Raw genomic sequence first — 17,826 nt, 5'->3', positions numbered from 1 at the left:
CATGTCAGAAAAACATGACTTCTCAGTGAACAATTTGCATATCAGAATCCGTCATATTTTTTTTTCTCTTTTTTTTTTTTACTTTTGGTTTTATAACATTTTGATTTCTATCAATATTTTTCTAATTATTCATAAATTTGTATTTCACATTCTAAAGTGAGTTTCATAATCTTGACACACGTCATTGACTTCAGTTATCTAGTACTACCCGAATATTATTTTCAAACATATTTTTGGATTAGAGTAAAAAATATTATCAAATGCTCCTACCAAACTAACCAAAAATCCTATATTAGTTGAAATACAATTGTAAAATCCGAGAAAAATTATTTTACACTTTAAAATATTAATTATAATATTTAAAATATTTTTGAATAAATTGTTTGTAATTGCCTTTTTTTTAATAAAATTATCAAAATATCCTTGACATTTCTTATAAGTTTGTGTTCATTCTTAAGCGAGAAAGATGTCTTTAATTATTAAGAATGTTATTTTGATTTTTAATGTAAAATATATTTCATATATAATATTTCGAGAATTATTATTTTTAGTACTAGTTGCACTAAAGTAAAAAATAATATATTATATATTATAGATAAATAGTATAAGTTCAGTCGATATTTTTTTATACTATAATTATTGAACTCATTTTAGTTTTTAGATATAATTGATGAGAATTAATCTTAATAATTTAAGACAGTTTTCTCACTTAAAAACTGGAGTCAGAGTGATGAATGGCATTAGATATAGGCATATAGCAGTTCCCTGGCTTGCTACTGAAGCTCCTCCAGTGTAAAGGCCCAAACTCTTTTTTGCACACACCTTGGGCTTGGGCCTTTTATTATCTTATACTCTTTCTTTTCCTGCATCCAAAACTTTCATGGCTAACGATATATGTACCTTTTTTTTTTTTTTTTTTTTTTAAATAAGTACACCTCCTTTATTAAAAAAAATATTAAATTCCTAAATTATCCTTAATATTATTTGAAACAAAAAAAAATTATTTTGAAAAATATTTTTCGGAGGAGGTGTGTTGTACATATTATGAAAAGTACTTTCCGGAATACTAAAATTACTATTCTGGAAAGAACTTTCAGGCGGAATAATTCCGAAAAGTACTTTCCATAATACTAAAATTACTATTCCGGAAACTTTCCGTCGGAATAATTCTGGAAAGTACTTTCCATAACACTAAAATTACTATTGCGGAAAGTTCTTTCCGAAATTATTATAACAAATACACACACCGTTAATATTCCAAAAAAAAGTTTCTAAAATTATGTAAGAAACTCACTTTAAAAAAGTTGTTTCTGGAATAAAAAATTTCTAATTCCAAAAGACTCATGATATATACACCTATTTTTTTTTTTTTAATAAGTACATCTCCTTTATTTTTTAAAAAATTATAAAATATTGTAGTTTTTTTCTTTCTAAATTTTCTAATTTTACACTCCAACTTTCAATTTGCTACTTTCTTCTTCTTTTTCACACACTTTTTTTTTCTTTTAGTTTTCACATACTACCAAAATAGGTGGATGAAGAAATGGTAAGGGGGTGCATATAAAATTGAAAAAAGGAGGAAAGATGTGTGAAAAAAAAATACTAAATTAAATGTTGTGGATGTAAAGTTAAAAAATTAAAAATTAAAAATTAAAAATATTTTAAAATTTTATTTTTTTTTAAAAAGAGGTGTCCTTATAGAAAAAAGGAGGTGTATATATCATGAACCTATACTCTTTCTTTTCCTGCATCCAAAACTTTCATGGCTAATGATATATGTACCTCCTTTTTTTTTTTTTTTTAATAAGTACACCTCCTTTTTTTTTTTTTTAATTTTTTTAAAAATATCTATAATTTTTTTATTCTTTAAATTTTTAATTTTACATCTCTAACTTTCAATTTACTATTTTTTCTTTTTCACACACTTTCTTCCTTCTTTTTTCCAGGTTTTCACATGCATCATCTTGTCTTCCTCTAATTCATCACCTATTTCAGTGGGTAGTTTTAGTTCTCTCGATTTTATATTATTCTCTTATTTTCTTACCTTTTTCACTTTTTCGCATGCACCTAAATCATAGAACTGGTAGGCGACAACATTGTAAGTACGTGTAGCTTCATGACAGTTTCTATTAAACTAGACACACATTTTTTTTTCCAACACTTCCTTTTCTTTCACCCCTCCAAAAATCTTAACATTAAGTTTAGTGTTATGAAAAAGATATTTTCACTATTATAGAATACTATGCGGATAGTGAAGTCAGTGAGAAACCTGAGAGATGAAGGAAAAAAGAATAATGTAAAACTAAAAAAATTAAAATTACTTTCCAAAATAAGTGGGAGTAAAGAAAAATTAAAGGAATGCATGTGAAAATAAGGAAAAAAAGATATGTAAAAAAAATGTTAGATTAAATGCTAGGAATGTAAAATTAAAAAAATTAAAATAATAAAAATTAAAAATATTTTAAAATTTTAATTATTTTTTTAAAAAAGGAGATGTACAAAAAAAAAAAAAAAAAAAAAGGTGTATATACTATGATCCAACTTTCATTTGAGAGTTTTCTAATGGCACCCTTGCTTTTTTATTATTTTTTGGATTTGAAACATCATAATTGGTGGTTGCAGAGGTGTCAATGACCATACAGGTTCACCAAAGTTTTTCGGAAGAAACGCTGATAGGATAATCGGAAGGTGGGTTTTGCATTTTCACCTCAGATTAGTTCGATACTTAATTCTTCGCCTTCCGGAAACTAAATTCCTGTAAGTATTAAATTATAATGTTTCTCAATTTTAGTTTCCAGAATATGTTCAATAAATTTTTTAACCTAAAGTGTGGAACATTTACTATTATAAAATTAAAAACTAAGTACATTCTGAAAATTAAAATTTAGAACATCTCTTACTACCAAAAGTACACTTTGAAAATTGGTTTTTGTAATGAAATATTTTTAGGAAAATAAATTACAAAAACACAGAAGGGATGCCAAGAGAAAAGATGGGGAGCAGAACAGGATTCCCCCTTTTAATTATACAATGGAAATGGACAATAGCTTTAGTGTGATTCTGCAGACTGCAAATGAGACCAGTATTCCTTGACAAGTTGACCAAACAGTGATCCTTCTCTCTCCATCAAGTTCATTGGTTCGTCATACTCTACCAATTCTCCTGAAAACATTCACACAATTTTCTTTTTCTTTGAACAAGATCAATTGTTTTATTCTCATCTTTATACTATAGAAGTTCAAATGTGAAACCAATTGCACTAATACAAGTTTTTAAAACTTTTAGAGTTTTTTTACTCAAAATAAATAGTTTTTTTTTTGTGAGAAGTTCTAAAAAACACTTCTAATTTGTATCTAACCTGGTTCCGTGTTTTATGGATTTACAATTTTCTGCGAATCAACAATCTTATATTTTATTTTCTTTGCTCAAACATAAATAAGCATCTATTTTCTACTTGTCAAACCAAATGGTATATCATAATTCTCATGCAGTGTAGGAAAACTATCTCAATTGCAACCTAGTTATCTTGCAAGATATATGGATCAATATGAAAAAAAACATGTGTGCAATTGGATAAGGGGTAGATAAGATGCAACTTGCCTTCACTGATGGAAACAACTTTAGTGCAATCCATCACGGTTGGTATTCTGTGTGCCACAGTGATTACAGTACAGTCTGCAAACTCTGTCCTAATTGTTTTCTGAAGAATCAAATCAGTTGCATTATCAATTGATGCAGTTGCTTCATCAAGCACCAGTATCCGACTTCTCCTCAAAAGGGCACGCCCCAAACAGAATAGCTGTCTTTGTCCCATGCTCCAATTTGCCCCAGCTTCAACAACTGGATAACAGTTTCGTCATGAGCCATTAATTAATCAAACATGACATGATTCCTGCAAAGTTGTTTCAACAAAGCTTAAAGGTGTACCTGAGGAGTCCAATCCCTCTTCCTTCTCTTCAACAACCTCTCTCAACTGACATTTCCCAAGAACCTTCACATGAAAGCAAACAACAATCAGTCCACTTCAGCCGTGCAAAGAAAAGATAAGCCACCAGAAAGACTTCCTCTTGTTATTAACTAAAGGTTTGTTGGGGTAAACTTCTCCAAAAAAAAAATATTTTTATTGACAAAAATAAAAAAAAAATGAAATAAATTTTTTCATAAGTTAAAATTAACTTATGCATAAGTTATGAATTAATTTATAGAAGCTCTTTCCTGCTAACTTTTTCAAAATCTTATTTTTAGCTTATGCATGAATTAATTTAAACTTATGAAAAAAATTGTTTAGATTTTCTTTTTTATTTTTTTTTCTCCTAAAGTATCTTTGGAGAAATTTAGGCTAAAAATTTATTTTGGTCCCTTATAATAATTGTTTGTTTCAATGTAGTTTCACTTTTATTTTTACTCTCAATTTGGTCCCTAATAAATTAATTGGTTTCAATGTCGGACTTCCGTCCAAATTATTTAAACGGAGTTAACTGTTGGTCACGTGGATGCTACGTAGATGCATAGGTGGATGCCACGTGAATGTCAAATTTCTTGAAAAACACCTAGAACCAGAACGGCCCGTTCTGAAACCAGAACGGGCCGTTCTGGGTGCACTTTTGGTATGTTAATTTTGCATCTGAAACTGGTCGTTCCAGATGCAAAATTAACACACCACCAGTACATCAGAACGGCCCGTTCCAGAATGTCGTGAGAACAATAAAATATTCTATATTAATTTTATTAAAATATATAATAATTTTGAAAAATATTTTTTATGGTAAAAATTTTAAAATTACTTATTTTTATAACATACAATTGTCTTATACATAGAGTAATAACTTTTTGCTTTTTCTCTTTCTATCTGAAGAAATATTTAAGCGTCACTTTATAATTTTTTACAACTTATTTAAAATTAGAGGAATAAAATGATAAAAATTAATAGAATAAACATAATAAAATTATTAATTTGTTTTCTTTTAGTGTCCTCTAAATTTTTACACTCATTTAAAACAAAAATATTTTATATGTTAATTTGAATTAATTTAACGAAGTATCATGATTTTTAATTTTTTTTATAAATTTGATCTATACATGAAAAGCTTTTTAATTTAACAATTAAATTTTTATAAATTTGATATAGAACATTAATTATTAAGTAGAATAAATCTATCAAGACTTACTCTTGAAGTAAGTAAATTTTTTCTTCATTAAAAATGAAGATAATTTTATCACAAAATAAAAAACAACTAAACAATAAAATAAAATATAAAAAAAATATTAATGTATTTATTATATTAGATATAACAACATAATTAAAATATAATTAATAATATATATTTTGTAAAATTATTAATATTTTATATATAAAAAAAATGAAAAATATTTTAGTGGGGGCAAGTGCCCCACAATGATTAACTTAGATCCGTCCCTGCATGTGGTTGTGTGGTGAAATGTTAGTCATGTGTATCTTCTTCCTTTACTTCAGGTTCTATCTCTTCAAGAACAGGTTGTTGTTGTTGGGGTACATCGTTAATGACTTAAAAGAAAAATACCATGTCACTTAGATGCATAGGTGGATGCCATGCCAAATTTTTTGCAAACACCTGGAACCAGAATGGCCCGTTCTGAAACCAGAACGGGCCGTTCTAGTTCCAGGTGTTTACAAAAAATTTGGCATGACATCCACCTATGTATCTACGTGGTATCCACGTGGTCAACAGTTAACTCCGTTTAAATAATTTCGACGAAAGCCCAACATTACAACTAATTAATTTATTAGGGACCAAATTGAGACAAAAAATAAAAATAAGACTAAATTGAAACAAACAATTATTATAAGACACTAAAATATTATTTTAGCCAGAAATTTATCTAATAAGACCCTAATACTTATGTTGAAAAACAAGATAATGCTAGTTGTTAAGGTTACCTCCCATATCTCTTGATCAGAGTGTTGAGCTAAGGGGTCCATATTGTATCTAACTGTTCCGTTAAAAAGAGTAGGATCCTGAGGTATGATACCAAAGCGTGACCTCAAGTCATGAAGTCCAATAGAACAAATGTCTATGCCATCAACTATTATTTTTCCACCTGCTGGCTCCACTAGACGGAATAAGGCACCTGTAAGAGTGGACTTTCCACTACCTGTTCTACCAACAACACCAATCTTGTGCCCTCCTTCAAATGTGCATGTGATCCCACGTAGCACAAGTGGGGTATCAGGCCGGTACCTTATCTGTTTGGCATCAACAAACAAGTCATGCACTCCAGTTCAACTCTAATTTTTCATAACTTCATGCCACCAAAGTTTTAAAATAACTTGTAGTTAGTTCTTTTTTATTTTTACCTTCAAATCATGTAATTCTACTTTTCCCTCAGCAGGCCAATTCTCAGGAGGACGATTTCCCTCCACTACTTCTGGGGCCTCACTTGGTATATGCATATATTGATTTAGCCTCTCTACTGAAATTATTTGATTTGCTAGAGTGCATTGGTTTTGAATTGCAAATACCAGGGCAGAGTTTAATGAAAGGCCATAAGAGAGAGCCATGCCAATAAATCCTGGAATAACATCACATGTTGAGATCAAAACACTTGCATAAGAGAGAAAATGTTATAGTTTGACAAAATAAATAAGTTATTAGAAGAAACATAAAGTGACATTAATTTCAAAGATAGTAAAAACTGAAGACTCACCAGAGGTGAAAGTCCCAGGTGGAAGTACCACCATGCAAAGTGCTGCAGATGCAAAAACCACTGCGCTGATTGTTTCTAACCTCAGCATCAACCACTCATTTGCTGCATAGGTATGGAAGTAAGGACTGGCATTGACATCAATTAGGTCAAGGTTCTTTGCGAAAAAACGATCCTCCTCCTCAAAAGCCCTTATTGTCACAGCTCCAGCAATAGATTCAGCAAGATGATTGGCTACAAAGGACTTTGTTGTGCCATTCAACCGCATCAATTCTTTTGCAGTGGCATAGTAATATCTCTTCAAAATAAAATTCTTTTTAGGTTCTATTTCCAACAAAGAATATTTTATATTATGTATAAAGTTAAAAAAAAGAGCTTTCATGTTATAGAATTTTCGCTCATAGAAGGGCTAAAATATGTATGATGCTTTCTACCGCTTCTAATATTTTAGGAAACTATTTTTATTCTCAGTGATCCAACTTTCAGAAACCATATTCTTTTTTATTGTTTTCTAGTTAACAAAACTTTGTGCAATGTGTATCCATTTCTCACCCTTACCATCCATTTCCTGTACTAACGTTTTCTTAATTCTTTAGTATGGAATCTTGACTACATCATACACTTTGTAGTTATTATTATAGCCTTCACACTTTCCTAATTATATAAACATCATAAAGTAAAAAGGTTATCAATAAGATGTATTCATCTGCTGTCAAACATAAGCATTGCATGGTTAAATATAATGGTTTTGTGGCTTTTGCCAATGTTAATTACAGATAGAAGACATGAAGTCCTTACAGCAAAAATAAATCAAAGAAGAATCTGTTGAATACCTGCAAGCGAAATGCTATGTAAAGCATTGGTAAAGAGATAAACAAGACTTGCCAAGTAATGGCTGCTATAACTGCAAGATTTGTATAACAAGTTGTAGTAGCTCCTACAGCAAAAATAAGGCCAAATGGGACATCAAGATCCACGATGCTTAGATCTGAGGAGACCTGAACAAGGATATAAGATTCAAAATATTAATATTTTCATTGCATTTCTCAGCAAGGGAAAAAAAATCTATTTGATATGCTTACCCTACTAAGTATCCTTCCCAAAGGTGTGGAGTCATAAAATGACATAGGTGCACGAAAAAGTGAGCTTATTAGCTGTAAAAATAATGATTTTGATGATCGAATACTCATAGCAACTACAACAAGACTTCTGATGAATAAGAAACATGCAGAAATAAACCCAATCAACAAGTACACAGCAATCAATTGCAGTGAGCTGACATAAGGATTGTCAACATTAGAAGCCATCCATAAGTTCTGAAATATCTGGCCAATCACAAATATAAGGTGAGAAAGAGAAGCCACAGAGAAGTATATATATCCTTTATCCTGATTCAGATACTGTAAGTGAGGCTTGAACCCTTGGTTTCCTTTCTCTCTCTCTTCCTTCTTAATTAATTGATTGCCTTGTGATGGTTCAAACTGGTTCTCCATGTATATTTTACGAATCTCTGTAGCAGTATTTGAATGTCTCTTGGAAGAAGTGACATCCAAAAGTCTGTCTGAACCAGCAGTTTCCTTGTGAGCATTGACAAGGTCTTGAAATTCTTGGCTTGAGCTCAACAGATGATGATAAGATGCAGCTTGTATGATTTCCCCGTTAGACATCAACTGTAAGTAAAGATTTTGTCATGTCTATTCATAACTTTGAACAAACAAAAGATAGAAAGAAAACTTTGGAATCACTAATCCGCAGTTATTATTTAGAAGAAAAAGAAAGATAAATGACATAACAAATGCCTTAAGATTAAGGAAATTACCAATACAGAATCAAAGGCTGGAAGAAAATCAACTTGATGAGTCACCAGTAAGACTGTCTTCCCTACAAGTCCTTCCATGATGTAATCCTGTGACATTCCAAAGCCATCTATAAGTAAAAAAGCAAACATAAATGTAGTATCTGAAGAAAAGAATTTTTTTCTCTCATTACTTTAAACAAATTTGCGGCAGTGTGTGCATCAACAGCACTGCATGGATCATCCAAGAGATATATATCAGCATTCTGATAAAGAGCGCGAGCAAGTTGAATTCGCTGCTTTTGACCTCCACTGAGGTTGACCCCTCTCTCCCCTATTTCAGTGAGATCACCATGTGGAAACAACTCAAGGTCCTTCTCTAGTGAACACCTATGAAGCGTTTCTTGATATTTTTCAGCATCCATATCTGATCCAAACAATATGTTCTCACGTATTGTACCTGTCTGTATCCATGCTGTTTGAGAAACATAGGCAAACTTCCCATGAACTTCAATCTGTAATTCAGAAAAGATAATCAGATATTTAACTATACAATAATAACATAAATACTTAAAATAAGGATAGGATAAAAAGCACCTTTTTAGTTTAGTTTAGGTACTAAATGATGCTGGCAAAAAAGTGGCACTGTTATCCAAGTACTAAAAGCCACTTAAGCTATCACAATTTTTTGAACTGTTTTCTATATATAAGCATACAGGAGATTAAAACTTACAGTTCCACGAGTAATCGGAACTTCTCTGAGAATTGCTGCTAAGAGAGTTGATTTGCCTGAGCCAACTTCTCCACAGATAGCCACCTTTTGCCCTGGTGTAACCTCCATTTTTATGTTTCTCAGTGTTGGTTTTGACATGTTATCTTCCCATGAAAAGTCAGCAGAATTGATCGAAATTGAGCCCCTCATATTGTCACTGAAACACTTATTGGCATTTTCACTTTGCAGTTCAGGCGCCTCAAGAAATTTGACAATCCTTGCGAATGCAACTTTTGCTTGAATGACCACTCCAATGACATCAGGGATGGTTCTAATAGGATCTTGAACAAGGCGTAAAGTTGCTACAAAAGTGAAAACATTGTTTGCATGCAAAGGAACATTAAGCAAGTAACATGCCCCAAAGGAAGCGGCAGAGACCAAAACAGGCGAGGCCCAGAAGAGAAAGTTGCTATACGACCTTCTTAATTGCACCACAGACAACCTTTTGAGTTCCACACCCCTCAACCTTTCAATGGCATTTCTAAAATTGGTTTCCCATGCATATAACTTCAAAACCTTCATGCTCACTAGAGCCTCAGAAGTGGCCTTCAACCTCTCATCTTGTGCCACCATAAGTTTTCTCTGAAACTTATGCTGCAATTTAGCAAGTGGAGTATTGCAAATCACAGTTAGAACTATCACCGCCAATGAGGCAAATGTTGCTAATCCAACAGCACGGAAAAGCACTACTAATGCAATGCATAGCTGGACGCTTGTTGTCCACGTCTGGTGAAACCAATAGGGAAACTCTCCAATTCTATTAGCATCCACATTCACATAGTTCATTATCTCACCACCAGAGTGCATCAGTCTTGCAGCATTGGATAACCTCAGTTGCTTTTTATAAATTGCTGCAATGAGCAGTGATCTAACTTTAAGTCCAATGAGCCTGGTGCGGAAGTACCACTGCCTCTGTGATAAGGACTCTATGATCTTTGTGAAGACCAGTGATATGGCCAACACATAGCCTTCATATTTAAAACTCTCATGACCTTCAGCAACCAATATAAAGGAATTCAGAAGCAAAGGGCCAGAAGAGAGAGTGATTACCTTTAGCAAAGCAAAGAATCCTGATATCAAGATCTCTTTCCAGTGGCACATAACTATTGTCATAAAAACTGATGGCTGTGATGATGGCTCTTTCTGTTTCTGTCTGTTCAATTGGTCTAGAAACAGAAAATAACAACTTTCTGCTTGATCTGCCTCCCCCAACTTTGGTATATCCTCATCCTGAAGTGTTTTCTCTTTACCCCTTTTCATCAATGGATTCAGCCACCAAAATGACATCCTACTGAAGACCCCAGCTTTTGCAAATAGTGTGACATAACCAATAGAATCAACTTTATTAGATTCTTCTTTTAAAGGGGTGTATAGACTTTCATTATTTTCTTTCCCATTGTCTCTATACTTAGATTCCTTGTAAATGCATAATAGCAATAAAATTACCCCCGGGAAAGATAAAACATCTAAAGCTACTTTCAGGGATAGTTTTCTGCTACTAATTGCATAAAACAGGGATAAAGCACAGAGAATACCAGAAACCAAGAACATCACAACAGAAAACATGAGTAACCATGCTCTTGGAAGTTGTTTCAGCTGAAGACATACTATAAAACCCACCAGCAACCATGTCAGTCCCTGAATGAATTCTAACATCCACCAATCAAGAGGCAAAGCAGTTTGAGTTCTTCTCAGATTTTCCTCTAAAAACCAAATGCTTAAGCACAAATGTATCAGCCCCAGAGAGCCATTGGCCATGGCTGACACTAACTGCAAATTTGAATAACTTCGCAGCCGGATTTGACCCTGAGATGGTTTCTGTGATGACCTCTGGAGGATTGTAAATAAGATCATGAGCAGCAGCAACACATCAATGCAAATGAACAGCAAATGGTTGACACATGTGGAAGGATCTTTCAAAAACTTAAAATCATAAGTGCAAGGATTCCCTCCTGTCTCTGAACAGCCAAATTCACCACAAGATATGCTCCAAAACCCCTTCATTTTCTTTGTCTTTTAATTGCAGCCCAAAGCCTCACTCTGTGTTATGAAACATCAAAGGTCAACAACAAAAAAAATAGTTAGTCCTTGGTGAGAAAATTTGAAGCTTTAGTAAAAGAAACACACTTGAAACATCACGAAGCCGGTTTTAATAGTGAAAGAAAATGTTGGCTTTGACAATAAAGGAAAATGTAAGCCTATAAAGGAGTTTACTCCTACCATGTTTTGGACTTGCTTAATTGAATAACCCCTCTTTTTCTATTATAAACTATTTTGAATACAAAATAATCTAATGTGGTCCGAACAGACTTACATAATTAATTTGGAAAGTCACATTTGTTTATGCAGTTATGATCATGATCATCTCATGCAAACCTCAAACTCAGAGAACAACAAGTGTTCATAAGGACACTGAACACCGTGTTTATGTGAAGTACCTTGTGAAATAGTTTTTTTTTATAATGCATGCAAAGTCGAATTTTTTACTGTAATAATTTTTATAAAAAAAATACCAAAATAGCACCCTGCACAATTTAATTCCCTAACTAGCACCATTCACTGTACAAGGTCAAAATTCGATTTCCCGGAAACCGAATTCTGACCTTCATTAACCGAATTCTGGGCAGCCAATTTTTTTTTTTTTTTTTCCATTTTCTGTTTTGCGTTTTTAGTAAATAATAAATTATGAATAAATAATAAATAATAAATAATAATTATAATAAAAATTAAATTTAAAAAATTTAATAACTTATAATGTTAATAAATAATAAATTTAATAAGTTATATTCAGAATAAATTTTAATTGTAATAAATAATATTTATAGTAAGTTATTTTGAAAATAAAATTGGAATTTAATAAATAATAATTATAATAAGTTATATTTATAATTTTTTAAAATTTAAAAATATTTTAAATTTGAAAACAATTTGAAAAATATGTAATTATTAAATAATAAATTATATTTATAATAAAATTCAAATAAGAAAAAGTTAATAAGTTATAATGTTAATAAATAATAAATTTAATTAGTTATATTGATAACAAATATTACATTTAATAAATATTTAATAAATAATATTACACTAGACCAATTTTGTGGCCAAATCCTGAATTCAAAAGAACTTTCAAGGGTCGACCCGAGTCTAGCAGGATTAAAACAGAGATGGACATTAGAGAACAATATAATCGTGTCAAAAATTATTCTTATTGTCACACCCCTGGTCACACTAGGAAGACATGTCAAAATATTGATCATGCATTTAGTTCTCGCCACCAATAATCTTTATTCTTGTAATCAGTTTTAAGTTTAATGAATTTAATTTTCATTCTAAATATAATTACTATTTTTAATTTTAATACATACTAATTTATTAAATTTAGTAATTATAAGCATATTTTAATTGTACATATTATTAATATTTTTAAATACACACACGTATAAATATAACTTATTATAAGTATTATTTATTAGATTTCATTTTTATTTAAGAAAAACTTATTATAAATATTATTTATTAAATTTAATATTTATTATAATTATAACTTATTACATTTTTTATTTCTTAACATTATAACTTATTAACTTTTTTAAATTTGAATTTTATTATAAATATAACTTATTATTTAATTATTATATATTTCAAAATATTTAAAAATTAAAAATATTTTTTAAAATAAATATAAATATTAATTATTATAATTACTATTTATTAAATTTCAATTTTAATTTCAATATAACTTATTATAAATATTATTTAGTAAATTTAAAATTTATTATAAATATATCTTATTAAATTTATTATTTATTAACATTATAAGTTATTAACTTTTTAAAATATAAATTTTATTATAATTATCATTTATTATTTAATACTCATTTAAAATTTGAGTTTTATTAAATATTTAATTTAATATTTACTAAAAACGCAAAACAGAAAATGGAAGAAAAGAAAATTGGCCGGCTGAAATTCGGTTCTCCAGAAACTAAATTCTAACAGCCCACGCCGGTGGGGAGGACAAAATGAAGGTCAGAATTTGGTTTCCTAGAAACCAAATTCTGAACTTGTATAGTGAATGGTGCTAGTTGAGGAATTAAAATGTACAATGTGCTATTTTGATTTTTTATTTAATTTATTACGGTAAAAAATTGTGCAAAGTCACAAAAGAAACGGCTTCATCATTGTTACACCGAATGGTTGTGATCCGGTGTTCAAGGCAAGTTGCTGACGCACACAAAAGCTTTCACTTTAGAAAGAAAAAGGATAGGAAGGGAAGAACACACGATTCCAGAGCGTAGTGTGTGCCTGAATAAAGAAAAGAATCAAAAGAAGCTTTAACAAAAAGTGGTCCTTGTATATAACAGATTCGCACAGACAAACATAGCATGTATAAATGCATGTTTATGAACGGAAATAATATAATGGACCGGAATCATAGCACACAGTGCATAAGCATTAATTGAAGTCTAGTGAAGTGAAGCCAAGTCAAATGAATCATTTGAGGACACAAGAATAATGCATTAGGGCAAAACTCTGTGTGAAAGAACAACCAAATTAGATAGACAAGTCCGAAATGACCGGTTGGCGTGTGGTACAAAGATTCTTTGCATTTAAAGAACAAACTATAGTAATATTAGTAGCAAATAATATTTCCACTTCTTTCTTTTCAATGGTTTATTTGTCTATATGTGAATGTGTTGTTTCCCGAAAACAACGCATGTAAGACGAGAATCATGTGTGTTCTGTTTGTTAATGGAATGTCCATTGTTACGAGAATAAAGATGAAGAGAATGAATAGTTGGTATAGAAGGAGGTGAACATTAACCAAAGTTAGAGCAAAACTGTCTCCGTCTATAAAACTATCATTTTTTAAATGTAAAATACAAACTTACAGAAAAAGAAAATAAGAGATAAATAATTTCAAGGAATTCCAAATTAATAAACTTATTTATATAATTAAAATAGTGAGATATAATTTATATAATAAGATTGTAGTAAAAATATATTAATGTGGTATTTTCATAATATTACGGGAGCATTAACTCTTGCAATTCCGACCAAGTGTGATAAAGGTCAAAAGTCGTCTAATTAAGAGTGCTGAGATTTTTTATTTTTTATTTTCTCAGGTGATTCAAAATTCAAATGTCCGCTTTTCACCATTGCAAATTTGCAACCAACATCAGCCTTTTTTACTCTGGTTCATGTACATGTGTAAATGTGAATATATATGTTTAATTTGGAATGAATTAAATTGATTTTTAAAATTAGAAAAACATAAATAATCTAGTCAAGTTAAATAAATTGATTTTGTTGCTCTTTTTTTTAAAAAAAAAATATTTATATTATTTTATTGAAAAAATTAAATCTCACATAAGATCAAATTAGAGTATAAATATAAAGTAATCTTCATTTTATAAATTAATTTTATATAGTTCAATTAAGTCTAAACTTATATTTTAAAATGATATTATATCAAAGTTATCCTAAATTCTCTAAAAATGATCACATATTTTTTATACACGCAACAAATTCAATAATAATATGAATGTAGGGAAATATATATATAAAAAAATATTTATGAGAATTAGTTACTCATGTCCATAAACCCTCTCTCAAGATAGTGATCATGTCTATGACTGCTAAGGCCTGAATTTATTGAATAATACTCTCTAGTTTATGAAATTTTAAGCCTAGTTTATTGAATAACATGTTCCATCCAATTCTTTTTCTTTCATGATTTTCCCGCACTAGAGGAAATATGGTGATAAAGAATCAAGAGGGAGGAGAGATGAGCCTAAAGGAATGTATTGCTTAGTAACATAATATTAAACAGAGTTAAAATATTCTTTCACATGTACGTACGATTTGAGTGTCATGATGATTACAATACATGTTTGATTGGGTTCTTTTTAATTATATGGTTAATTAAAATAGATCGACGAGTGGATTGGTTTGAAATTGTATTTTTATTGAAGCATAATGACTCCAATAACTCAGATGCACGTGAGAACTGGACCTAACTTACACTACACATGCATGCAAAACCCGAAAACACAAGAACATGTATATGTCATATATAGGAGAAAAAAGTTGCAAGTATTAGTTGTTCCATCCGTTTCTTACTGTGAAGTCATTTCTGTTAGTTTTGTTTGTTATACATTGGCAATTAGCTTGTAGAGTGCTGACAAGATTCAGGATCCGTGCCATTATTGCGTTCTCTAAATTATTAAGTTCATTGGCAAGTAAAGACACTGTGGCTTTGCTGGAAGAAGCTCTCCTCAGCTAAGGAATTGCTCTAACTTGGGTAGATTTGTAACATATCTCATATATATTTACTTAATGCTATTTGATTTCATAAATTTTGTCACAATTTTTAAATTTTCAAACATTCTGTTATTTCATTAATTAAACGTTTAACTAATATAATATGTTGATAATTAATATATATGAATGATTAACTTATTAACTAATAAAGACAAATGACCAATTAATGAAAGATAAAATGTGCGAAAGTTTAAAATTAAATGATAAAATATTTAATTTGTTGAATGACAAAATTCATGAAATTGTGAAACATAAATGAAAAAAGGTGCAATTAATTTTTTTTTAAATAGATTCTCTTATATTTGGATTAGTTTATTTTTAGCCCAATTTATTGCTACGATGGAGGCTTTGGTTTGGTGAAGGTTCTGCTTTTATTTTATTTTTTTCTCTCTCTACTTTTAAGAAACTTATAGTAAGTAATACTTATGACGGATGCTAACATGAAATAGTAAAAAATGTATGTTATGGATGAGACAGTAAAATAACCGGAAATAAGAGGTTTTTAACTGGAAAAATATTTATAAAAAATCACAAAAATATTTGAGAGTCACAACAATGTTGCATGTGTGGCCGACCATTGCTTGTGCAACCACGGTGATGTTGCAGGTGCAATCATGGTGACAATGTTACTTGTGCAACCACAGTGACACTGCTAGTACAATCGTGCAGCCATTGTGACGTTGTAGATGCAATTGTAGTGGTGACACTGCGAGTGCAACCATGGTGACCGCTGCGCGTGCAGCCTCAGTGACATCACTACATGTGGTGGTTTGACGGGGATGAGTTGTGAAAAAAAAATTACTTTACTAGTTATGTGAGTTGCTTTCCTTCAATCTCGTACGTTGATTTTTTTTATTAATATATCAAATGGCTAAAATTAATAATTCATCCATGAAACATATTTTTTACTACTTCATGTTAGAATTCGTGAATACTTAAAAGCAATAATGTTTATAAGTGTTGATCACCATAATTACACACTATTATAGGGTTATGACCTTATCATTTGTTTTTCCTCTTCCAGATTCAAAATAGATCTTTGTCCAATAAAGTTACAACTTCTGTGCTTATTTGTATTCCACATATATATATATTTGCTAGATGTCCATTCAAATACTGATGCATGTTGTACTTGTTTACTACACTTCAAATTTATCTCGTTGCATCTACTGCCCCGTTCTTAACTTCATTGTAAAAAACAAACTTGATATCTCTTGAAGATAAACGATGTTAGTATAATGTGCTGCTATAGCATTTCTCCTCTTAAAACTGTTGAATGTTTTTGTATTTCATCTTTAATATAAGCATATTTATTTAGTTTTAAGTCTCTTAACGTGAGTTGAGACTGTTTTGGCTTTCGTAAAAGTAATATATAAAAAATGAAAGAGAAGAAAAATTGAAATTGTTAACAGCTACGCTCTAGCCCTTTTGTCGCTTCTACTTTGGGGGGTTGCTTTTTAAACAAACATGTTTGTTTTCTTTGTGTGGATGACTCTATAAGCTATACGCAATGCACGTGCTTAAAGTGATTTTTGAGTCTACACAATTTTTAATGTCTAGATAACATAACACCCAAATATCAATTCTATAACCTCCTCCAAAATCATCATATACTTCATATATATCAACTTCTATATATAAATAGGGACTGTTATTTTGAGTGATAATTTTTTTAAGAATTCTTTTAACATTATATCTAATTTAATTTTTATTTATTATAATTATTTATAAATTAATTTTTAATATTTTTAAAATAATTTGTTAATAAATAAAATTAATATTATCTTATAATATAAATTATTTATAATAAATCTAAAATATAATTTATATATTTAAATTAAATATTATTTAAATTTTAAATATAATTTATATATTTAAACATAATATTTATTTATATATATAATTTATTTTAAATTTTAATTATATGATAAATATTTAGCGTATGTATTTACATACTAAAATATTATTACCTTAAAAATTGAAGTACTTATATGTTGTTTTGTCTTTATTATAAAAAAAATAATTGATTCTTTTTCATCATGAATTTCATTCAAACATACTAATTATATTTCAATGTTTTAACTAGAATCATGCTTTTGCTTCCTTGAAATTTTTGATATATATATATATATATATATATATATATATATATATATATATATAATATGGTGTCTTGGGTTGAAAATTTATACTAAGATTTTATTTTCAATTTATTTCTAAAATAAAATTTCTCAACATAAAACCTTTTCATTTA

At 29.8% G+C, this 17,826-nt stretch overlaps 1 protein-coding gene across 1 annotated transcript; it reads right to left on the bottom strand.

Moving 5' to 3' along the window:
- Nucleotides 1-2,877: 2,877 nt before the first annotated feature.
- On the bottom strand, nucleotides 2,878-11,413 carry LOC109812631 (ABC transporter C family member 10). The gene is made up of 11 exons (XM_020376624.3): nucleotides 9,210-11,413; nucleotides 8,671-8,991; nucleotides 8,501-8,587; nucleotides 7,764-8,351; nucleotides 7,515-7,679; nucleotides 6,685-6,979; nucleotides 6,335-6,549; nucleotides 5,918-6,223; nucleotides 3,928-3,991; nucleotides 3,601-3,840; nucleotides 2,878-3,162 (listed from the first exon to the last, which is right to left on the bottom strand). The coding sequence occupies exons 1-11, from the start codon at nucleotides 11,250-11,252 to the stop codon at nucleotides 3,050-3,052; spliced, it is 4,437 nt and encodes a 1,478-aa protein (XP_020232213.2). The 5' UTR covers nucleotides 11,253-11,413; the 3' UTR covers nucleotides 2,878-3,049.
- Between the last annotated feature and the right edge of the window lie 6,413 nt (nucleotides 11,414-17,826).

Source organism: Cajanus cajan, chromosome 7, assembly GCF_000230855.2.
Source record: "Cajanus cajan strain Asha chromosome 7, NIPB_CcT2T_4, whole genome shotgun sequence".
Taxonomy (NCBI): Eukaryota; Viridiplantae; Streptophyta; class Magnoliopsida; order Fabales; family Fabaceae; genus Cajanus; species Cajanus cajan.
Note: the sequence above shows the minus strand (reverse complement) of the source record. Positions and strands in the feature narration are given on the sequence as shown.